This window comes from Triticum aestivum, chromosome 2D, assembly GCF_018294505.1.
Source record: "Triticum aestivum cultivar Chinese Spring chromosome 2D, IWGSC CS RefSeq v2.1, whole genome shotgun sequence".
Taxonomy (NCBI): Eukaryota; Viridiplantae; Streptophyta; class Magnoliopsida; order Poales; family Poaceae; genus Triticum; species Triticum aestivum.
In genome coordinates, this window is record NC_057799.1 from 482,351,522 (window position 1) to 482,376,494 (window position 24,973).

Here is a 24,973-nt window from a genome sequence, read left to right on the forward strand (position 1 = left end):
TCATCGCTCCCGAGCGCCGCCGTCCGCCGATGAGCTCGCCGTCGTCGCTACGGTGCTCCTCCGACCACACCACCGCCACAGATCGCCTCTCCGTCACCCGCTCTTTCCAATGCACCCACGCGCGACCCTCCCTGTGCTCTGTGCGCGATTTCCGGCGAAGTCCGGCGAGCCCCGCCGCTGTTTTGGTCGCCGGCGGCGAAACCCCGACGCCGCCGACGTGGCACACCTGCGGCCCGCCTCTGGGTCACTACCCGTGGGCCCCCTGGCCCCAATTGACCACGTTGACCGTGGTCAACTATGCTGACTGGGCACACAGTGTCACTGACATGCGGGCCCCACCGCATATTTTGTTAAATAAACATTTTTATAAATAAAAATAATTAGTTAAGCTAAATAGTCACTGACATGTGGGGCCCAGCTGCTAATTAACCATGTTTAATTAAAATAACCCACTATTAGGCCTCTGTGTATGACATGTGGGACCCACTGGTTAGGTTTGTCCTGGTCAGCCGCCCTGCTGACTGCTGATGTCACTATGACGTCATGCTGGCGCAATAAACCTCTCTGTTAATTTATTTAATTCCAGAAAATGTTTTAATCTTTGAAAATTCATAGAAATTAAACCGTAACTCCGATGAAAATGTTTTCTATATGAAAGTTGCTCAGAAAAATCCAACAAATCCGAATATGCGGTCCGTTCATCTGTCACATGCCCCTAGCATGCTGAACATGGAACTTTCCCCCTCCGGTCAATTGTCTGACACAGGTCCGGAACCGGGAAAACATTCCCGGTTGACTTCCCCCTTCTCCGGTATCGTGTAGCACCGCGTTAGAACACGTCTAGCTCTGCTTGTTGTCCTGTTATACACTTGCTTGCTATGTATTTACTGTTTCTCCCCCCTCTTCTCTTCGGTAGACCCCGTGACGATGCTGATGCCCCTGTGATCGACTACGTCACCGACGACCCCTCCTTCTCGTCTGAACAACCAGGCAAGCCCCCCCTTTGATCATCCCGATATCGCCATTCCATTCTCTCATGCTTGCATTAGATTTTGCTACTGTTATTGTTTGCTCTTATTCTGATGCATAGCCTGCTTTTGTAACCTGCTCATTGTACCTTACCTGCTTATCCTAAACTGCTTAGTATAGGTTGGTTAGTGATCCATCAGTGACCGCCACCTTGTCCTTGTTGCCCCTGCTTCATCATTGAAGACACCGACCAACGGGATCGAAGACTAGGCCCCGGCACCACACATCACTTTCCCCTTAGTTGCTCGACACTACTGGGTCCCTATCGAGTGCCAAGGGTGAGACCTCTACAGCACTTCTGATGTTAACTCTGTAGTGTAGTTATTCGGTCGTGGTCATCGAGGGTGATTCCGCCTTAACCACTTCCGCTACGACTCTGTCGTGCAACCCCTCAAGTGTGAACCTCGGGGGTGGTTCCTCTTACGTTCACCTTGATGATTACATCGAGTGGAATTCACTAGGGGTGATTCCTCGGGTTTTCCCCTTGATGTTTGGACACACGATTACTATGGTTACTATGACTATACACTGAACCCTTTTACTAAAGACGGGTCGGCCCTGAGGGGTACCCGCGCGAGCATACTTGCGAGTGATGTGGAGACGGGTTGACCTGGAGGGTGCCCAAGAGATAATTATGAGGCGTGGCCGGGCATTCCTAGCCCTTGCCGCAAGTCCTCGAGACGGGGCGACGGGGTCACATCTTTCGTGAGTCTCTGCTTGTTACCGCGCATTCCTAATCCACTACGATTTGGATATTTGATCCAAGGGGCCTCTGCCTGATAGCACTAACCATCACGTGGGCATAGTATGGGCGTTCTGCGTCGTATGCATTAGCCGAAGCTTAATAGACGTCAAGCGACTGAGCGGCGCGCGCCGGGTTGGACTGGTAAGCTCCTACCTTTTTAAGGAGGTAGCTAGGTCTGCTCACCAGCCGCCCACGCAACGTGCAGGAGTTCCCGGGGCGATGGCCCATGACCCCTGGGGGCATAGGTTTAGTCCGGCGTGCTTGACCTCTCTATTAAGCCTAGGTCGGGTTGCAGCATATTGTTTGGCCGAGGCCGGGCATGACCCAGGAAAGTGTGTCCGGCTGGAGTTAATCGAGCGTGGTGGGTAAGTTGGTGCACCCCTGCAGGGAAGAAAACATCTATCGATAGCCTGTCCTACGGTAACGGACACTTGGAGTTGTATCCCGATCGATACAACTAGAACTGGATACTTGTGATGAGAATTGACTTGTGATGAGAACTGGATAGTATGGCTCTGGGATTGCTTTCTCGCAGGGAGTCGAGAAAGGATCTCTGGCCGAGGTTGATAACACTTCTACTACTTTACTTTATGCTACTCTACTTCCTCCTGTTGCTGCAAGATGGTGGTTTCTAGAAGATGCTAGTCTTCGATAGGCTAGGTTTTCCCCTTCTCTTCTGGTATTCTGCAGTCCAGTCCACAGATACAGCCCCTTTCCTTGATACCGATGCATATGTAGTGTAGATCCTTGCTTGCGAGTACTTTGGATGAGTACTCACGGTTGCTTTGCTCCCCCTTTTCCCCCTTTCTTCTTCTTTCCGGTTGATGCAACCAGATGGTGGAGCCCAGGATCCAGACGCCACCTTCGACGACGACTGCTACTACACTGAGGGTGCCTACTACTACATTGGAGGCCGCCGACGACCAGCAGTAGTTAGGAGGCTCCCAGGCAGGAGGCCTTGCCTTTTCGATCGTTGCTGCTTTTGTGCTAGCCTTCTTAAGGCAAACTTGTCTAACTCATGTCTGTACTCATATATTGTTGCTTCCGCTGACTCTCGTGTATTCGAGCTTATGTATTCGAGCCCTCGAGGCCCCTGGCTTGTAATATAAAGCTTGTATTATTTTATTTTGTGTCTAGAGTTGTGTTGTGATATCTTCCCGTGAGTCCTTGATCTTGATCGTACACATTTGCGTGTATGATTAGTGTATGATTGAATCGAGGGCGTCACAGCCGGCCTTCTTATCCGCTAAATACTTGGGGCAGTTCCGCTTCCAGTGACCGTTTCCCTTGCAATAAAAGCACTCAGTCTCAGGCTTGGGTCCATTCTTTGTCTTCTTCCCGGCAGCTTGCTTACCGGGCGTGGCAACTCCCTTGCCGTCTTTCTTGAAGTTCTTCTTACCCTTGCCTTTCTTGAACTTAGTGGTTTTATTCACCATCAACACTTGATGTTCCTTTTTGATCTCCACCTCCGCTGATTTCAGCATTGAATATACCTCAGGAATGGTCTTTTCCATCCCCTGCATATTGAAGTTCATCACAAAGCTCTTGTAGCTAGGTGGGAGCGACTGAAGGATTCTGTCAACGACCGCGTCATCCAGGAGATTAACTCCCAGCTGAGACAAGCGGTTGTGCAACCCAGACATTTTGAGTATGTGTTCGCTGACGGAACTATTCTCCTCCATCTTACAACTGTAGAACTTGTCGGAGACTTCATATCTCTCGACCCGGGCATGAGCTTGGAAACCATTTTCAGCTCTTGGAACATCTCATATGCTCCGTGCTGCTCGAAACGCTTTTGGAGCCGCGGTTCTAAGCTGTAAAGCATGCCGCACTGAACCAGGGAGTAATCATCAACACGTGTTTGCCAAGCATTCATAACGTCTTGGTTTGCTGGGACGGGTGCTTCACCTAGCGGTGCTTCAAGGACATATGCTTTCTTGGCAGCTATGAGGATGATCCTCAAGTTCCGGACCCAGTCCGTATAGTTGCTACCATCGTCTTTCAGCTTGGTTTTCTCTAGGAACGCGTTGAAGTTGAGGTTGACATTAGCGTGGGCCATTTGATCTACAAGACATATTGCAAAGATTTTAGACTAAGTTCATGATAATTAAGTTCATCTAATCAAATTATTAATGAACTCCCATTCAGACAGACATCCCTCTAGTCATCTAAGTGATACATGATCCGAGTCAACTAGGCCGTGTCCGATCATCACGTGAGACGGACTAGTCATCATCGGTGAACATCTTCATGTTGATCGTATCTTCTATACGACTCATGTTCGACCTTTCGGTCTTCCGTGTTCCGAGGCCATGTCTGTACATGCTAGGCTCGTCAAGTCAACCTAAGTGTATTGCGTGTGTAAATCTGGCTTACACCCGTTGTATGCGAACGTTAGGACCTATCACACCGGATCATCACGTGGTGCTTCGGAACAACGGACTTTAGCAACGGTGCATAGTTAGGGGGAACACAATTCTTGAAATTTTAGCGAGAGATCATCTTATTTATGCTACCGTCGTTCTAAGCAAATAAGATGTAAAACATGATAAACATCACATGCAATCAAATAGTGACATGATATGGCCAATATCATTTTTTGCTCCTTTTGATCTCCATCTTCGGGGCGCCATGATCATCATCGTCACCGGCATGACACCATGATGTCCATCATCATGATCTTCATCATCGTGTCTTCATGAAGTTGTCTCGCCAACTATTACTTCTACTACTATAGCTAATGGTTATCAATGAAGTAAAGTAATTACATGACATTCCAGTTGACACGCAGGTCACAAATAAATTAAGACAAGTCCTATGGCTCCTGCCGGTTGTCATACTCATCGACATGCAAGTCGTGATTCCTATTACAAGAACATGATCAATCTCATACATCACATATATCATTCATCACATCCTTCTGGCCATATCACATCACATGACACTTGCTGCAAAAACAAGTTAGACGTCCTCTAATTGTTGTTGCAAAATTTTTACGTGGCTGCTATAGGTTTCTAGCAAGAACGTTTCTTACCTACGCCAAAACCACAACGTGATATGCCAATTTCTATTTACCCTTAATAACGACCCTTTTCATCGAATCCGATCCGACTAAAGTGGGAGAGACAGACACCCGCTAGCCACCTTATGCAACTAGTGCATGTCAGTCGGTGGAACCTGTCTCACGTAAGCGTACGTGTAAGGTCGGTCCGGGCCGCTTCATCCCACGATGCCGCCGAATCAAGATAAGACTAGTAACGGCAAGTAAATTGACAAAATCAACGCCCACAACAACTTGTGTTCTACTCGTGCATAGAAACTACGCATAGACCTAGCTCATGATGCCACTGTTGGGGATCATAGCAGAAATTAAAAAAATTCTACGCATCACCAAGATCAATCTATGGAGTCATCTAGCAACGAGAGAGAGAGAGGAGTGCGTCTACATACCCTTGTAGATCGCGAGCGGAAGCGTTCAAGAGAACGGGGTTGATGGAGTCGTACTCGTCGTGATCCAAATCACTGATGATCCTAGCGCCGAACGGACGGCACCTCCGCATTCAACACACGTACGGAGCGGAGACGTCTCCTCCTTCTTGATCCAGCAAGGGGGAAGGAGAAGTTGATGGAGATCCAGCAGCACGACGGCGTGGTGGTGGAAGCAGCGGGATTCCAACAGGGCTTCGCCAAGCGCTACTGGAGGAAGAGGTGTCACGGGAGGGAGAGGGAGGCGCCAAGGCTTAGGGTGCGGCTGCCCTCCCTCCCCTCCACTATATATAGGGGCTAGGGGGAGCATGCCCCCTTTGGAGATCCCATCTAGAGGGGGGGTGGCGGCCCCTCGGGGGGCAACGACCCCCTTAGGGTTTCCAACCAGGGGGGCGCATGCCCCCTCGGGGGGCAACGGCCCCCTAGGGTTTCCAACCCTAGGCGCCTTGGGCCATTGGGTGGGGCGCACCAGCCCACCAGGGGCTGGTTCCCACGCCACTTCAGCCCATGGGGCCCTCCGGGATAGGTGGCCCCACCCGGTGGACCCCCGGGACCCTTCCGGTGGTCCCGGTACAATACCAGTGACCCCCGAAACTCTCCCGGTGGCCGAAACTGGACTTCCTATATAAAATCTTTACCTCCGGACCATTCCGGATCTCATCCGGGACTCCGAACAACTTTCGGTTAACCGTATACTAATATCTCTACAACTCTAGCGTCATCGAACCTTAAGTGTGTAGACCCTACGGGTTCGGGAGACACGTAGACATGACCGAGACAACTCTCCGGTCAATAACCAACAGCGGGATCTGGATACCCATGTTGGCTCCCACATGCTCCACGATAACCTCATCGGATGAACCACGATGTCGAGGATTCAATCAATCCCGTATACAATTCCCTTTGTCAATCGGTACGTTACTTGCCCGAGATTCGATCGTCGGTATCCCAATACCTCGTTCAATCTCGTTACCGACAAGTCACTTTACTCGTTCCATAATGCATGATCCCGTGACTAACTACTTAGTCACATTGAGCTCATTATGATGATGCATTACCGAGTGGGCCCAGAGATACCTCTCCGTCATACGGAGTGACAAATCCCAGTCTCAATCCATGCCAACCCAACAGACACTTTCAGAGATACCTGTAGTGCACCTTTATAGTCATCCAGTTACGTTGTGACGTTTGGTACACCCAAAGCATCCTTACGGTATCCGGGAGTTGCACGATCTCATGGTCTAAGGAAATGATACTTGACATTAGAAAAGCTTTAGCAAACGAACTACACGATCTAGAGCTATGCTTAGGATTGGGTCTTGTCCATCACATCATTCTCCTAATGATGTGATCCCGTTATCAATGACATCCAATATCCATGGTCAGGAAACCGTAACCATCTATTGATCAACGAGCTAGTCAACTAGAGGCTCACTAGGGACATGTTATGGTCTATGTGTTCACACATGTATTACAATTTCCGGATAACACAATTATAGCATGAACAATAGATAATTATCATGAACAAGGAAATATAATAATAACCATTTTATTATTGCCTGTAGGGCATATTTCCAACAGAAGGTGTACCCAATAGGTCCTTAGGGTATCCTAGGAAGATGCACTTCTCTGATTTAGGTTCGAGCTTATCAGGGTGAAGCCTTTTGACATAAGCGTCGCATCCCTAAACTTTAAGAAATGACAGCTTAGGTTTCTTGCCAAACCATAGTTCATACGGTGTCGTCTCAATGGATTTAGACGGTGCCCTATTTAACGTGAATGCAGTTGTCTCTAATGCATAACCCCAAAGCGATAGTGGTAAATCGGTAAGAGACATCATAGAACGCACCATATCTAATAAAGTGCGGTTACGACGTTCGGACACACCATTACGTTGTGGTGTTCCAGGTGGCATGAGTTTTGAAACTATTACACATTGTTTTAAATGAAGGCCAAACTCATAACTCAAATATTCGCCTCCGCGATCAGATTGTAGAAACTTTATTTTCTTGTTACGATGATTCTCCATTTATTCTAAAATTCTTTGAACTTTTCAAATGTTTCAGATTTGTGTTTCATTAAGTAGATATACCCATACCTACTCAAATCATCTGTGAAGGTCAGAAAATAACGATACCCGCTGCGTGCTTCAACACTCATCGGACCGCATACATCGGTATGTATTATTTCCAATAAGTCATTAGCTCACTCCATTGTTCCGGAGAACGGAGTTTTAGTCATCTTGCCCATAAGGCATGGTTCGCAAGTATCAAATGATTCATAATCAAGTGATTCCAAAAGTCCATCCGCATGGTGTTTCTTCATGCGCTTTACACCAATATGACCTAAACGGCAGTGCCACAAGTATGTTGCACTATCATTATCAACTTTGTATCTTTTGGCATTAAAAGTATGAATACTAGATGATACCCCACGCGTTGCGGCGGGATATTAGCCTAAAGTCTTTTGAAGGTGTATGTATAACAAAGAAAAGGCAATGATTGGACGGAGAAAAAAGCATGATACCAGGCGAATTTGGCACTTAGCAGATCGGAGGCTTGCAAAATAAGATTACCACATTATGATTCATATATTTTCTTACAAAAATATGCAACAAAAAAGTTAAATTGATTTGAATGCTGCGCACCAAAAAATAACATATACTGACATACAATCGGGCCAGGGGCGTTGAAAGCACAATTTATTATATGAAAATAACAACAGAAAGTTACATGCATATTTGAACAGTTTCTGAAGTCTGTAGCGGTAGATTCATTCTGACATATGCAAATGTCTCTTGTAGCAGGAGCATATCATTAGATGATATTCGTTGGATGTGCAAAAAGAGAACAGCTTAGTTGAAGCATTATTGGACTAATATTCCAAGAACCTTTCCCGGTGAGATAAAAAAATCATTAATAGTAGTACCCCCTTTACCAAAAAAAGTTAATGCAAGTATATATAACCTTATCTATCCATCTCTTGTGGGAAAAAATATTTTACTAAATCTGAAAGTTCCTAACCACTGTCACCAACACGAAAAGCAGGAATGCAGGAATGCGCTCCCATGACATAGTTTCAAAAATACAAAAGGAGTTTGGTATTGATTCATATTGTACAACGAATTTAGGCAGAGTGAAGAAACTGAATCTGGAAAGGAGAAATGGTGTCTACCTGCTGTCGGTATCATAGATATTAGATACTCGTGGTGGCGGAGCCTCTAAGCAAGCTTCTTCATGTCAGGAAGGTGAAGGCTTGATGGGAATGAAAGTCAAGCTAATCTGTGGCCTCCTCTTATCCCAATAGTTTCTTCATGTGAAGTGGAGCATGGACAGGAACTCGCCCTCCACCCTATTCATCTTCTGATCCAGCTCATGTGTTCGTGGCCGTCGTTGTAGGTGGCGGTGGTGAGGCTGTGGGAGTGCGGGCTTATAGATGAAGATGAAGCAGGCCGACAACTCGTCGTCCACAGCTGTAGAAGGTTTGCCCCTATTGCTGCCAATGGCTCTTGTTGTTGGTGGTGGTGTTGATCCCCCGTCGGCGCTGTCGGCAGGCAACGGCAGGGAACAGTAGCTCGTCCTAGCGGGAGCACTTTGCGGTGGAGTGTGAGGGTGAGCAGGGTCGCGGCCGCGGCATGATGAGCGAGTAAGTGAGGAGGCTCGGCTGCTCGCCGGCGAGGTGGACCTGGCGGTGCTGCTACTGTTGCCTGTTGGGGCCGGTGTCCTCAGTGGCTAGGAAGACGGCGATGACGGTTTTGAGGGAGGCAGCAATGGCGCAGCAGTGGAGGAGCATCTGGCTGTGGAAACTGGAAAGTCGCCGCTGGTGGCATAGCTGGATGAAGCGGTGGCCTGAGTATGACGATGGATTTATGGGGATGAAGGTGAGAGGAGCCGAGGGGCCTCGTGGGGGCGTGCGTCGGTTGCCCTAAAAATCAATCAAGATATTATTGAGATTTGATAGAGATTAGAGAAGGCAAAGAGGGAGAGAGAAATTAAGGGGCGTTTCCACTTTTCATGGAGAATTCTCGGGGGGAAATAACGCCGTCCAGCCACCAGCTCGCCACACTGCAAGGATTGGTGAATGATTTCTACGGCTGGGAAGAAATTGAAGTGGAGAAGGAAGTGGTGTCGTCGGGCTCTTTGATGGACGACGATCTGGGGAGTCGGTACGGTCGTCCTGCATAATGGTGGGCCATGAACGCTTGCATGAACGCTGATATGAACTTGAGTAGCAGGGAGGCCGGCCTATTAATAATTGGAATTAAAAAAAGAATGCTGATGTGGCAGATTGATGAGGTGGATAGCTTGCATGTCAAGAGAAATATGGTAGTGGGGATGAGCTATTTAGGTATTATAGATGTGTATCACTACGATCGAGATTCAATAAATCATTTACATTGGGTGTATGACCATATAAGGTTTTATTCATGTAAACAGAACAACAATTATTCTCTAACTTTAAATGAATAACCGTATTGCAATAAACATGATCAAATCATATTCATGCTCAACACAAACAGCAAATAACATTTATTTAGGTTCAACACTAATCCTGAAGGTAGAGGGAGTGTGCGATGGTGATCGTATTAACCTTGGAATCATTTCCAACACACATCGTCACCTCGCCCTTAACTAGTCTATGTTTATTATGCAACTCCTGTTTCGAGTTACTAATCTTAGAAACTGAACCAGTATTAAATACCCAGGGGCTACAACAAATACTAGTAAGGTACACATAAATAACATTTATATCAAATATACCTTTGTTCACTTTGCCATCCTTCTTATCCGCCAAGTATTTGGGGCAGTTCCGCTTCTAGTGACCATTCCCTTTGGAGTAGAAGCACTCAATTTCAGGCTTAGGTCCTGCTTTAGGCTTCTTCACGGGAGTGACAACTTGCTTGTCATTCTTCTTGAATTTCCCTTCCTTTCCCTTGCCCCTATTCTTGAAACTAGTGGTCTTGTTAACCATCAACACTTGATGCTCTTTCTTGATTTCTACCTTCGCTGATTTCAGCATGCGAAGAGCTCGGGAATCGTTTTCGTCATCCCTTGCATATTATAGTTCATCACGAAGTTCTAGTAGCTTGGTGATAGTGACTAGAGAACTCTCTCAATCACTATCTTATCTGGAAGATTAACTCCCACTTGATTCAAGCGATTGTAGTACCCAGGCATTCTGAGCACATGCTCACTAGCTGAGCTATTCTCCTCCATCTTGTAGGCAAAGTACTTGTCAGAGGTCTCATACCTCCCGACACGGGCATGAGTCTGAAATACCAATTTTAGCTCTTGGAACATCTCATATGCTCTGTGGCATTCAAAATGTTTTTGAAGTCCCGGTTCTAAGCCGTAAAGCATGGCACACTAAACTATTAAATAGTCATCATATCGAGATTGCCAAACATTCATAGCGTCTGCATTTGCTCCTGCAATAGGTGTGTCACCTAGCGGTGCATAAAGGACATAATTCTTCTGTGCCGCAATGAGGATAATCCTCAGATCACGGACCCAGTCCGCATTATTGCTACCATCATCTTTCAACTTAGTTTTCTCTAGGAACATATCAAAAATAGGGGAGCTATATCGCGAGCTATTGACCTACAACATAGACATGCAAAACTATAATACTAAGTTCATGATAAATTAAGTTCAATTAATAAAATTACTAATGAACTCCCACTTAAATTAACATCCCTCAAGTTATTTAAGTGATACATGATCCAAATCAACTAACCCATGTCCGATCATCACGTGAGATAGGGTAGTCATCAATGGTGAACATCTCTATGTTGATCATATCTACTATATGACTCATGTTCGACCTTTCGGTCTCCAGTGTTCCGAGACCATGTCTGTACATGCTAGGCTCATCAAGTTTAACCAAGTATTCTGCATGTGCAAAACTGTCTTACACCCGTTGTATGTGAACGTAGAGTCTATCACACCCGATCATCACGTGGTGCTTCGAAACGACGAACTTTGGCAATGGTGCATACTCGGGGAGAACACTTTTACCTTGAAATTTAGTGAAGGGATCATCTTATAATGATATCGTCGTTCTAAGCAAAATAAGGTGCATAAAGGATAAACATCACATGCAATCAAAATATGTGACACGATATGGCCATCATCATCTTGTGCTTTTGATCTCCATCTCCAAAGCATCATCATGATCTCCATCGTCACCGGCTTGACACCTTGATATCCATCGTAGCGTCGTTGCGTTGAGGTCATCACGCCAACTATTGCTTCTACAACTATCGCTAATGCATAGTAATAAAGTAAAGCAATTACATGGCGTTTGCACTTCATACAATAAAGAGACAACCCCAAGGCTCCTGCCGGTTGTCGATATTACAAAACATGATCATCTCATACATCAACATATATCACATCATATCTTGACCATATCACATCACAACATGCCCTGCCAAAGCAAGTTAGATCTCCTCTACTTTGTTGTTGCAAGTTTTACGTGGATGCTACGGGCTTCTAGCAAGAACCGTTCTTATTACGCAAAAACCACAACGGTGTTTCATCAAGTTTGTTGTTTTAAACTTCTTCAAGGACCGGCCGTAGTCAAATTCGATTCAACTAAAGTTGGAGAAACAGACACCCGCCAGCCACCTTTATGCAAAACTAGTTGCATGTCAGTCGGTGGAACCAGTCTCATGTGCGTGGAATTGTAAGGTTGGTCTAGGCCGCTTCATCCCACAATACCGCCGAATCAAAATAAGACATTGGTGGTAAGCAGTATGACTATCACTGCCCACAACTCTTTGTGTTCTACTCATGCATGTCATCTATGCATAGACCTGGCTCTGATACCACTGTTGCGAAATGTTACACGGAAAACAAAAAAAATTACACACACGCAATGATCTATCCATGGAGATGCATAGCAACGAGGGGGAGAGTATGTATACGTACCCTCGTAGACATTAAGCGGAAGTGTTTCACAACGCGGTTGTTATAGTCGAACTTTCTTCGTGCTCCAACTGATCTAGTACCGAACGCACGGCACCTCCGCGTTCTGCACACGTTCAGCTCAGTGATGTCCTCGCCTTCTTGATCCAGCAAGACGGCGAGGTAGTAGATGAGTTCCGACAGCACAACGGCATGGTGACAGTGATGGTGAAGTGATCTCCGCAGGGCTTCGCCTAAGCACTACAAAAATATGACTGGAGGTGTAAACTGTGGAGGGGGGTGCCGCACACGACTAGGCAATTGTCTGTGGTGTGCTAGGCACCCCCCCTCCCACATATATATAGGTGGGAGGGAGAGAGGAGCAGCCAAACGGGGCACCCAACTAGGAGGAATCCTACTTGGGGTCTCTCCCAAGCCGCGCCCTCCTCCTGCCTTGTATAGGTGCGGGGCAAAGGCAGGGGAGGGTGGCGCCCCCCCCCCCCCTTCCTTCCTCACTTGAGGAGGGAAAGGAAGGAGGGTCCACCCCTCCCCTTTCCTTCCCCTAGAGCCTGCTTTCCAAGGAAGGGGAGCACCAGGGGCTGGTCTGTTCCCCCCTTTTGGCCCATTAGGCCCATACACTTACCGGGGGTGTCCGGAACCCCTTCCGCTGACCCGATGACTACCCGGTGAACTCCGAAACTCTTCCGGTGTCCGAATACCATCGTCCTATATATCAATCTTTACCTCTCGACCATTTCGAGACTCCTCATCATGCCTGTGATCTCATCCAGGACTCCGAACAACATTCGGTCACCAAATCATATAACTCATATAACACTATATCGTCAACGAACGTTAAGCGTGCGGACCCTACGGATTCGAGAACTATGTAGACATGATCGATACACCTCTCCGGTCAATAACCAATAGCAGAACCTAGATGTCATATTGGTTCCTACATATTCTATGAAGATCTTTATCGGTCGAACCGTTATGACAACATACATAATTCCCTTTGTCCATCGGTATGTTACTTCCCCGAGATTCGATCGTCGGTATCTTCATACCTAGTTCAATCTCGTTACCGGCAAGTCTCTTTACTCGTTACGTAATACATCACCTCGTGACTAAACTCCTTAGTCATTTGCTTGCAAGCTTATGATGTGTATTACCGAGAGGGCCCAGAGATACCTCTCCGATACTCGGAGTGACAAAGCCTAATCTCGATCTATGCCAACTCAACAAACACCTTCGGAGATACCTGTAGAGCATCTTTATGATCACCCAGTTACGTTGTGACGTTTGATAGCACACAAGGTATTCTCCGGTATCCGGGAGTTGCATAATCTCATAGTCGAAGGAATATGTATTTGACATGAAGAAAGCAATAGCAATAAACTGAACGATCAATATGCTAAGCTAATGGATGGGTCTTGTCCATCACATCATTCTCCTAATGATGTGATCTCGTTATCAAATGACAACATATGTCTATGGTTAGGAAACCTTAACCATCTTTGATCAACGAGCTAGTCTAGTAGAGGCTTACTAGGGACACAATATTTGTTTTTGTTTTCACACATGTATTTAAGTTTCCGATCAATACAATTCTAGCATGATTTAGGAAATATAATAATAACCATTTTATTATTGCCTCTAAGGCATATTTCCATCAGGGTCGAATCGAGGCTAGTAGCCAACCATGCATCGCACAACAGCTCTTCCTCCCGCATGTTGAAGCTTTCTCCTCCGCCCCTCTTCTTTGAATCGCCACTGAAATCATTTAGATCATCGTCCTCGCTGTCCTCCTCCTCCTGTTGTTGTTGTCCAGCGGCCCAATCCTGTTGTTGTGTGTCTGCACCCAGCTGGGTGTAGTCCTGATGTTGCATGCATGGCTGGGTGTAGGTGCCAGACTGGGTGTACTGCTGATGTCCGCGTCATCGTACGTCGGCTCTTCCTCTTTATGCATACCAGCAAACAGTGCGCGGGTACCCATTTGCTCCACGCTCGGCGTTCGCGTCCGGACAAGCGACAACGATGAACACTCAGTGAAATGCAGAGGCGCCGCAATTACGTCGGCGATGAACAGCGCGGCGGGGGATGCCACAGACTGCCTACCCAGCTACTTGGAGGTGTAGTAGTACAGAGCCTTGTAATGTTCCGGCCATGGCAGCATCTACACGATCGGTGAGGGTGGCGGGCCCCCCGAACTCCACTACATCCTTGACTAGCACACTCTCACCGCCTCATCCGCCACCGGCATGCCCTCCGCCGGCCTTCTGCTTCCTAAGCATTTCCGCCTTTGCCTTTGCTTTGACGCATCGCCGAGTTGATCTTTCGGGTGAGCGTGATGCTTGGGTCATCCACCACCTCCATCTCCGATGGGGTCTCCTCCGGGTCCATGCGTTAGTGGCCGGAGGGAAGAAGAGAGTGGGAAAGGGTGGGAATTTGGTGGAGAGCGGCGGGATGGAAGAAGAGAGTGGGAGGATTTTGCAATAGAAACAATGCAGCCATCTACACAAGCGCTGGCTCTGCCTTAGTTTTTTGCGGCCGAGAGTGTCGGAGTCCTACGTGGCTCGTGTCCGGACTCCGGCAAAGCACCCACTAGTCTATTTTGATTTTGCGGGAAAATTGTGTTCAGGTCTACTCCACAGACCGATGGGGGCCTGCGTTGGATGGCTTGCGGGCTCCGAATAGCTATGTCCAGATGGATACGGGTGGTTTGAGAGTCGGCGTTGGCGATTCCCTAACAGAATTGTATAGTAACAGCAAAATGCAGCATTAGTAATTGCAACGGAAATAGCAGTAGTAGGAAGTGTAGCATAGAGTAAGCGATGTGGTTGTTTAGATGAGGTTCAATATGCAACGGTCATAACCTAGAGCGACTGCAAATTAGCTCCAATTCATCAATCATATGTAGGTTCAAAGCATTAACACATGGTGAATACATGTAATCCTCAAGTTAAAGTCATCCCCGTCGATATCCCAAATATTGTCACCTTGGGGTCTAGGGTTCAAAACCATAACAGGTGCATACAACTTGCAGATGAGATCAAGAACATAATTATATTCATGAAAACATAGAGAGTTCAGATCTGAAATCATGAGACTCAGACCCTATTACAAGCATAAAGCATAGCAGAGTCATAGCAACATCAGTCACATAACATAGTGGATACTAGGGTTCAAGACCTAACAATTGAATAGTGAGCGAGAACTATGAACCCTAGAACATGAGCAAGAACCATGAACCCTAGAACATAAACATTGAACATGAACTATGAACCCTAAAACAATTGAATATTTTACACAAATTCCACAAATTTGTTAACTTACATCCATGACACAAGCTATGAACCTTCTCCCAGTGCTAATCCCTTCGAAAGCAACTAACCTCTCCGCCGGCTTCCGATGCTCATACATCACCATCACCTCTTCGCCAACATTGAAATCATGGCACTCAGACCCTATTACAAGCATAAAGCATAGCAGAGTCATAGCAACATCAGTCACATAACATAGTGGATACTAGGGATCAAGACCTAACAATTGAATAGTGAGCGGGAACTATGAACCCTAGAACATGAGCAAGGACCATGAACCCTAGAACATGAACATTGAACGGGAACTATGAACCCTAGAACAATTGAATATTTTACACAAATTCCACAAATTTGTTAACTTACATCCATGACACAAGCAATGAACCTTCTCCCAGTGCTAATCCCTTCGAAAGCAACTAACCTCTCCGCCGGCTTCCCATGCTCACACATCACCATCACCTCTTCGCCAACACCACAGTAGTTTGGGTCCTTGATTATAGTTGGGATCTAGACCAATCAAAGAAATGAGAATATTTCAAACAACTAGTTCAAATCGAACCGGAAAAACAAAATCCCCAAATTGAAACCCTAGAATGCACTGACCTTGACAGCGGAGTCGCTGGAGGAGATGTACTGGGCAGCCGAGTACTCGCTGGTGTCGTCGTTGTTCTACAACACCATGGCGGCCGGCGGCAAGCAACCTGGTCAGCGATAGCGACGAGAACAGAGAAGAGAGAGCGCGCGCGCGAGAGAGAGAGAGAGAGGGGGGGCGACCGGGTCATTTTGACCAACCGATGCCAAGCGGCACCGTCAACCAAGCCATTAGTCCACGTAAGTGTTTTCTAGACACGGTGATTTTTCAACGGATTACTGACTAGGTGGTATTCTGCAAACCTAGCATAAATGTGGTAGTTTTTTGCTTTTAATTCGGTTCAAGGCAATGAAAGTGTCAGCTCATTGATATGAAAAATACTCTTTTTAATCCCGATCATATACTGGAAGCTGTTGGAGGTGCCTTGCAAGTTTGCATCTCAAATACTTGACCAAATACCTGAAAAGCTCAGTTTAGGCCAATCGTTGGCAAACCAATCTGATGCGCAGGCATTACTTTCGAACCAGTAGGGAGTTGAACTAACTGACGACATTGAGTCACAGTGCGTATCACTACGCCAATACCACCTCCTCATCAAACTGGCCTGACCATCAGTCCATCACCAATTCCAAACAGAACTGAAGTCGCTTTGCTTAATCTGGCCAACCACCAACCTAATCACACCCTGTTCCCATGATCATGCCATCCTGCATAAATATGGGTGAACCATCCCGGTTGTCTGCACCAAGCAAGCTGAGAACCAATCCTGCAGCCAGTTACCCAGAAATCTGAGAGCACACTGCCCACAGCTTCCTGAAATGGCTGTCAGCACTGGTAGCTTCTTGGCCATTGCCATGGCCCTCGCTCTCCTTAGCGCCCACATGACCCACGCCGGCCGCCTCCTGGCCGACACCACGGAGGCAGCAGCGCCCACTGCAACGCCTGCCGCTGTTCCAGGCATCCCCGCACTGAAGCCGCCCGTGCCCACCATGCCTACAATGCCACCAGTGCCAACCGTGCCCGCGCTCACCACACCGCAGGTCGCAGTGCCGCCGATGCCGGCCGTGCCGGCGATCACTCTCCCGCAGCTAACGGTGCCCCCCATGCCGGCCGTGCCTGCGATCACCGTGCCTCAGGTCACTTTGCCGCCCATGCCGGCCGTCCCCGCGGTCACCGTGCCCAAGGTCACGTTGCCGCCCATGCCGGCCGTCCCCGCGGTCACCGTTCCCAAGGTCACGTTGCCGCCCATGCCCGCCGTTGTTGTGCCGAAGGTGACGATGCCGCCAATGCCTGCAATTCCATCCATCTCCATCCCCAAGGTGGTATTGCCTCCGATGCCTGCATTTCCCACTGTGAACGTGCCGATGCCATTCCTTGCGCCACCTCCTTTGGCATAGGCACGAACCAGAGCACCAGGAGCGGGAATCTACATTTCCATGTTTACTAGACCATTTGGTTTTGGCCATTCACCGTTAGCCACCTTGTTTACATTATGTGGTTCCTATTTTCTTTGTGTGTGTGTGTAGTATGTAGTACAGTATTAGGCTTGTCAATGGCCATCCCTTTTTCTTTCTCTTTGTATTGAGTTTTTACAGTGAACATATATGTCATTTTATCACATTTATGTCAGACATACTGTTATGCAATTACTGAGCAATAATTCGTCATGTGCATTCTAACTCCAACAAATCTGCTTTCTGACAAGTACTCCCTCCGTTCGGAATTACTTGTCGCAGAAATAGATGTATCTAGACATACATCCATTTCTGCGACAAGTAATTCCGAACTGAGGGAGTATAAGTTTGAGCAATCAACAGTTGAACACAAGTACTTCCTCCGTTCATAAACATAAGATGTTTTTGAGATTTCAATATGGACTACAGACAGGCTGAAATGAGTGACCAAACACACTAAAACGTGTCTATATACATCCAACTCAGAAAAAAGTTACTAGAAAATCTTATTTGTGAACAAAGGAGTACATAGCTAGACTGGACATCTTTGACATACTACCTCCGTTCCAAATTACTCTGTCGCTGAAATGGATGTATCTAGAACTAAAATACATCTAGATACATCCATACGTGCGACAAGTAATTCGGAACGTTGGGAGTACATTTATACATTCAAATCGTCCATCCAAAGAGCATTACCGCAAATGCACGGATCCAACTTCACTTTAAGCAGAACGCCCAGAAAGATACATTTCTGCGGTGGCAGTATGCAATGCAGCTCCAATTGGAAGGACATCCTCGTCGACGAAGAAATGCGGGTTGTGAGCAGAGTGGACCGAACCGACTTTCTCATTTCTAATGCCGATACCAAACATAACGCCAGGAACTAACTGTTGGTAGAATGCAAAGTCTTCCCCTGCCATGATCTTCTCTCCGGGCTTCACCTTGTCTGGACCAAGCAAACTTCTGCCCACATTCTCTACATGCTCGTGGAGTCTCTCATCATTGACGACGGCAGGATACATTGGGTGGGAGGGAGCCCCCAATATCTCCGTAACTCCCGTGCACCTATGTACAGCTGCCTGCCCTTCTACTACCTGGAACAAGGGCATTTATTCAGGATGATTTTGCGTTGCACCGATAGTAAAGCTGTTTAATAAGCATGTCCTGATGTCTAAGTCCGACTCTTCAGAGAATGCACACAAGGTGCTGCTAGTGATATGAAGTGCTTTGCTCACAGAAAAACAAAATGGAAGGTACAAGTGATTGCAGGACACCAATATTATCATCACATCAAATTGTGCCATAATGCTAACCTCCTTAAGCCTTTTCTGTAGCCGATAAAGTCCTTCAGTAGTGAGGCTCCTCAAAGTACCTCCAAATTCAACAACTGGAGGTGTGGCATCAACAGAGTTCCCACCTTTAATATAGGTGACAGAGAGCACCTGAAGAAAACAAATAGACACATCTAACGTTATGGGCTGTATGGCAGAGCAAAATTGCGGTCGACATCATATAGAAACACGTGCTGTTCCTAATGTAGGTTAGTTGAATGATGCAGATATACTAACTGACTCTGAAGACATCCAGTGGAATATACTGTAGAACACTTGACTGATGCTACAAACATGCATCAAAATGCGTATCACATCCTTAGCCAAGCTGTTGATTTCCCATAGGAAATCATCACTAGAGTAGCCTTTCAGGTGCCTACTCAATATGTTTCATATGCTCAAAGTTATGAAATAACTTGGTTACATTTGTAGGCTAATACTTAATCCAGACTAAAACAAATGCAGCTTTACAATGTAAGCCCTTGCATTACATCGAGATGGGGTCAACCATGTAGGACCGTAGGAGCACTTGTACAAAGGAGAAACTAAAGTAAAATGCAAGCGTGGTCCTAATTCTTTTCTGAAAGTGTCACTTGGGTCCTAATTCTTTCAAAATGCATATCTGCGTCCCAAATCTTTTTAAGTTGCTCATCCGAGGTCCTAATCCCGTCTGACCGCCGCTGACCAGTGCCACGTCGCTTTGACCAGTCCACGTCGACACCAGAGGGCCCAGGCGGGATAACGACCGGCCGTGAATATTTGCAGAAAAACCCTCTAACCCTAATTCCCTTTCATTTGCGGTCCCTCTTCCTCTTCCCCACCCCTCTCCCTCTCCCTGTCTGGCGAGAACAGGGCGATTGACGGCGGCGGCTCTGCTCCAGTGAGAAGAGGGGGTCGTTGCCGGCTGTTGTCCGGCTACGGCGACGCTAGGATGGCGCCACATCTACGGCGACCCGGAGATCCTCCTCCGTGATATGGTAAGTTCTCGTAACCCTAATCCCAATCCTACTGTTTAGTTCCCCTTCTTCTCATTTAGGCAGAATCAATGACCGAATCCTTTGCAATGTAGGACCACAAGAGGAGCTTTTCAGTGTAGAAATCAATTATGATGGGTTTTTTTGCGGATTTGGCAAGTCGAAGTCATATGTTGATGGCAAAGATGTTGTGTTCGATGGATGTGAAGTAGATACATGGTCTCCTCTCTGGCTGACTGATTTTATGCAACAATTAGGATATAGTGACCAATCGAAGTACATTTTGTATTGGTTGCTCCCTGGAAAGAATCTAGCTGATGGTCTCCGGATTGTGGACTGCAACACTGACACATTGCACATGACAGCAGTTGTCCCAAAATTTCAGCATTTTCAGTTATTTGTCGACCATAAAGATATGACACTTGACAATGCAATTGATGACATTCATGTTAGTGGTACACCTGATCTTCCTGCTGTACTAAGCCCTAAGTCTCCTCAGTTTAATACTCCTTCCATCCCAAAATAAGAGTGTCAACTTTGTACTAACTTTAGTGCAAAGTTCTACTAAGATTGAGACACTTATTTTGGGACGGAGGGAATACTGGAATTAGGGGCAGTCCTAGGTTTAAGGTTAAAGCTCAGAACGGAGGGAATACTGGAATTAGGGGCAGTCCTAGGTTTAAGGTTAAAGCTCAGAAAGGCAATGTCAACTAGTGTCATGGAGGCAGCAACAATGTAGGCAGTAGCAGTGTTCCACCAATGGCATAAAGTGTTGGACATGAGCTCAGAAGAAGCAGGAGAAAGCTTGTGGTAGAAGAAGAATTTTGCAATGAGAAAGACAGTAACAGTGATGACAGTGAGTGGGATTCAGACTGGGTTGACTCTGACAATGAAGTAGGTAAAGATGATGATGATCTTTATGAAGAATGGGTGGATGACAAATTTGAGCAGAAGAAAAAGAAGAAATCCAAATTGGAGCAGGACAGTGACTATGAATCTGATGAGCTGCAAGAGTTGCAAGATTCAGAGCTTGAAGAGAGTGATTCAGCAGAAGAAGTGGAAGTAGTTGATGCTCAAGGAAGGAAAACAAGGAAGAAGAAAGTGAAGCTCAAAAGGTGGAGGCCAGAGAACATGAAAGAAGTGAATTTTCACATAGGCATGGTGTTCTTGACAGTGACTGAACTGAGGGCAGCAATTCAAGAGTACATTGTGAAACAAAGAGTGCAAATACAGTACATTAAAAATGATAAGCAGAGGGTTAGGGCAGGCTGTGTTGGTGACTGTCCCTGGTTCTTATTTGCTGTACCTGATAGCAGGGCAAAATCTTGAGTTGTGAAGAAGTATGTGGGAGAACATACATGTGAAAGAGAGTGGGCACTGAAGCGATTCACAGCAAAATATCTGGCTGGCAGGTATGTGGAGACATTCAGAGCAGATGAGAAGATGTCTTTGCAGAACTTTGCCAGGCTTGTTCAGTTGGACTACAATATGCTTCCTACTAGAAGCAAGCTAGCAAGAGCAAGAAGATTTGCACTGAAGCAAATACATGGAGATGAACTGGAACGGTACAATTTACTTTGGGACTTTGCAGCTGAAGTTAGAAGGTCAAATCCTGGAACTACAATGTTTGTGAATGCAAAAGATGGAGTTTTTTAGAACTGTTACATGTCATTGGATGCATGCAAGAGAGGTTTCTTACTTGCTTGCAGGCCAATTATATGCATTGACGGGTGCCACATTAAGAACAAGTATGGTGGAGTGATGTTGACAGCTCTTGGAGTTGATCCCAATGATTGTATCTTTCCCATTGCAATTGCCATAGTTGAAGTAGAAGATACTGTTACATGGAAGTGGTTTCTAAATACATTGAAGGAGGATCTAAACATACAGAACACAGCACCATGGACACTTATGAGTGATAGGCAGAAGGTACCATACTGTAGCATTTCATATATCATACTGTACCATTTCTTTTGTCAGACTGTAGCATTTCATATATCATTTGTTTTCTATACTCTGTGTATGTAGGGGTTGATCAATGCTGTCAATGCATTGTTTCCTGATGCACAACATATTTTTGTGTGAGGCATCTGTGTCAAAACTTTGCAAAGAACTGGAAAGGTGATGTTTTCAAGAATAAGTTGTGGCAAATTGCAAGAGATGAAAGAGCTGGACCAGGGGGCATTTGAGTACTTGGATGCAATTGACCCAAGGCAGTGGTGCAAGGCCTATTTCCAAGAACTCCCAAAATGTGATTTGCTTCTGAATAATAGTTGTGAAGTGTTTAACAAGTACTAACTATAGCATTTGCTTCTTAACTGTAGCATCTCATTTCTCTTAACTGTAGCACTTCAGTTTTCTTAATAGTAGCATTTTATTTGTTGCCACTGTAGATACATACTTGATGCTAGAGAACTGCCCATTGTGACTGCTCTTAAGAAGATCAAGGACCATAGAGAGGGAGAGAGCGAGCAGAAGACTTAGGGACTAGGGAATGAGGAAAGCAAACTCCAGAGGTCACATTGCTTAAATTCCCAACCGCCATCCGCGGGAAATCTCCAGCGTGGGCCCTCGAGTCGAACGTGGCGGCGGTCAAAGCGCCACGCGAGCTGGTCAGCGGCCGTCAGACGGGATTAGGACCTCGCGTGAACAACTTAGAAAGATTTAGGACCCATATATGCATTTTGAAAGAATTAGGACCCAAGTGACACTTCCAGAAAAGAATTAGGACTGCGCTTGCATTTTACTCGAGAAACTATTAGCATTTGTTTCCTTCAACTGATACAATATCATAAGCAACAGGGGAGAATACTTGAACAAAAGGGCTCCCACCCATCTAAGCCCTAATAACATGTATACGAGCAAGATTCACTCTCTTTTTTTGCGAGACGTGCTCTGTTTTGTGACTGCAATAACATGTATACGAGCAAGTTTTTTGGCATGATCCACTGTGTTTTCATGCGACATAGATTTTGTTTGTTGGAATGATTCATTGGGTTTTCATTACACTTCTGTATAGCATGTTTGAAGAAAAACAGCAAAGCAAAGTAGTATCGCTATAAGGCAATGGCGTACTTGGCTGTGAAGAGGATCATCTTCTCTTGAAGTGAGCTGTTGCAGGGACAGGACGGTAAATGCTGCAGCAACGATAGGATCCACATTTAAGTGTGGGGTTTCAGCCTTCCCGGTTTTACCTTCTATTTTCACTACATAGAAACATACAGCTGCTTGTGTTGGTCCTGCGTGAGCAGCTATTACCCCTGTTGGCATCCGATAATCGATATGCATTGCAAATATAGCTTCAACACCATCAAGAACACCTTCTTTTATCATATGAGATGCACCAGCACCACCCTCCTCAGCAGGTTGAAAAAGGAGTCTCACCGTTCCCTTCATCATACAAGACAAATAATAAATAATGAGTATATATGTTCCATGCAAAAAATAATAATAATAATGAGTATACATGTTAATCTCTGTAACTTCTAACCATTTCCAATTTAATGGTCAATCTACTTTTTTGAGGGAATGGTCATCCTACTTAGCCGAGGGTTTTTTTTTTCCGACAAAGGGTGGATTCTATTCATTCAAAATGAAGCATAAGGAGATACAAACACAATATGCACACACCCGGCCACTGCATAGATAGGATGCACACAGCCAACACCAACACACACAAAAAGAAAAAATCACACCGGCAACTAGCAAAGTCAAACAATGACCGAAGCCACGCCATGGTATCTAACTATTCATTACCATCATGCTATGACTCACACAATGACTCCTTTTCGAAAAAGAAAAAGAAAAATTACCATCATGCTATGACTCACACAATGACTCCTTTTCGAAAAAGAAAAAGGAAAATTACCATCATGCTATGACTCACACAATGACTCCTTTTTGAAAAGAAAAAAAAAATTACCATCATGCTATGACTCACACAAAACAAAGGAAAAGCATTGGGGTTGTATTCTCTTTTGGACAAACAACAAGAGAATTACCAAATATCATGTGATAACATAAAACTGGAGAGCCTACACAGGGGGATCAAGTATTTTGTCCGACGACCTCGCCCAAACACAACTGAAGTACTAAATTCCGTGAAACTTAGAGCAGAACTATAAGCAGGCACCCACCTTAAGCTGATCCTTGCGCTCATGAAGCAACTTTGCCGCTCCCAGTAGCATCGCTGTGTGCACATCATGACCACAGGCGTGCATTACACCATCAACTCTGCTCTTATGCTCCCACTCCACCAATTCCTGCCATCCCAAGAACGCAACCAACAAACTGTGATCCCTCCAACAAAGAATATCATTCGCAACCGACAGAATGTGATCATACGAGCAAACAATATCCTAACATACCCAATAGCAAGCGACAGTCACATTATTTACAGCAAACTAATCACACAGTGCCGCTCCAGAAGTCCATAATTTCATACTCCCCGAGACACCAGTTCCCATTGACTGCTGCCATTCAGCGCCAACACCGGCTAGATTACCGGAGTAGCATCAAAGGGGAAGTAGCATCAGAGCCTCAGATTCTGAGGGGAAGAGGGGAACGGACCTGGATGGGTAGTGCGTCCATGTCGGCGCGGAGGGCGACGATTGGGGGCATGCCCAAGCCGACATCGGCGACGACGCCGGTGCCGGCAACGGTTTGGGCGGTAACCCCTAGCCGCTCGAGCTCCTCGCGGACGAGGGCGCTGGTGCGGTGCTCCTGGAAAGCGAGCTCCGGGTGGGCGTGGATGTGCCGGCGCACGCCGATAATCCACTCTCGCTCGCCCTCGGCGCGCCGAAGTAGCTCCTGCGCGTACTCCGCCGAGACGGTGGAGAGGAGGAGGAGAACGAAGAGGCAGGGGAGACGAGGAGTGGCCATGGTCAAGTGGAAGGTGGGGGAAGCTTTCATTGACGGAGCGGCGTCTCTTTTTCGTACTGTATGCATTCACAGTTAAGAGCAACTCTAGCACACCCCGCATCCCACCGGCCCGCAAAACACGTTTGCACTTCACGCAAAACCATTTTTACGGGCTGGCACAGATGCAGACCCTCAAACGGATCCGTAAAAAATATATTCGCGGCCGGCCTCCAGTCCGGCCGCTGCCGCCCCTTCCTTCAGCCGGCGC

The 24,973-nt window shown here is 46.4% G+C and overlaps 2 protein-coding genes across 2 annotated transcripts; one reads left to right on the forward strand and one right to left on the reverse strand.

The window, feature by feature from the left end:
• Nucleotides 1-16,839: 16,839 nt before the first annotated feature.
• On the forward strand, nt 16,840-17,701 carry LOC123053970 (periaxin-like). The gene has a single exon (XM_044477598.1). It carries the CDS (start codon nt 16,902-16,904, stop codon nt 17,478-17,480), a length of 579 nt encoding a protein of 192 aa, XP_044333533.1. The 5' UTR covers nt 16,840-16,901; the 3' UTR covers nt 17,481-17,701.
• Nucleotides 17,702-17,900: 199 nt separating this feature from the next.
• Nucleotides 17,901-24,779, reverse strand: LOC123053968 (IAA-amino acid hydrolase ILR1-like 5). Its single transcript, XM_044477595.1, has 5 exons — nt 24,415-24,779; nt 23,982-24,107; nt 22,921-23,235; nt 18,854-18,982; nt 17,901-18,634 (listed from the first exon to the last, which is right to left on the reverse strand). Exons 1-5 carry the CDS (start codon nt 24,754-24,756, stop codon nt 18,263-18,265), a joined length of 1,284 nt encoding a protein of 427 aa, XP_044333530.1. The 5' UTR covers nt 24,757-24,779; the 3' UTR covers nt 17,901-18,262.
• Nucleotides 24,780-24,973: the final 194 nt, after the last annotated feature.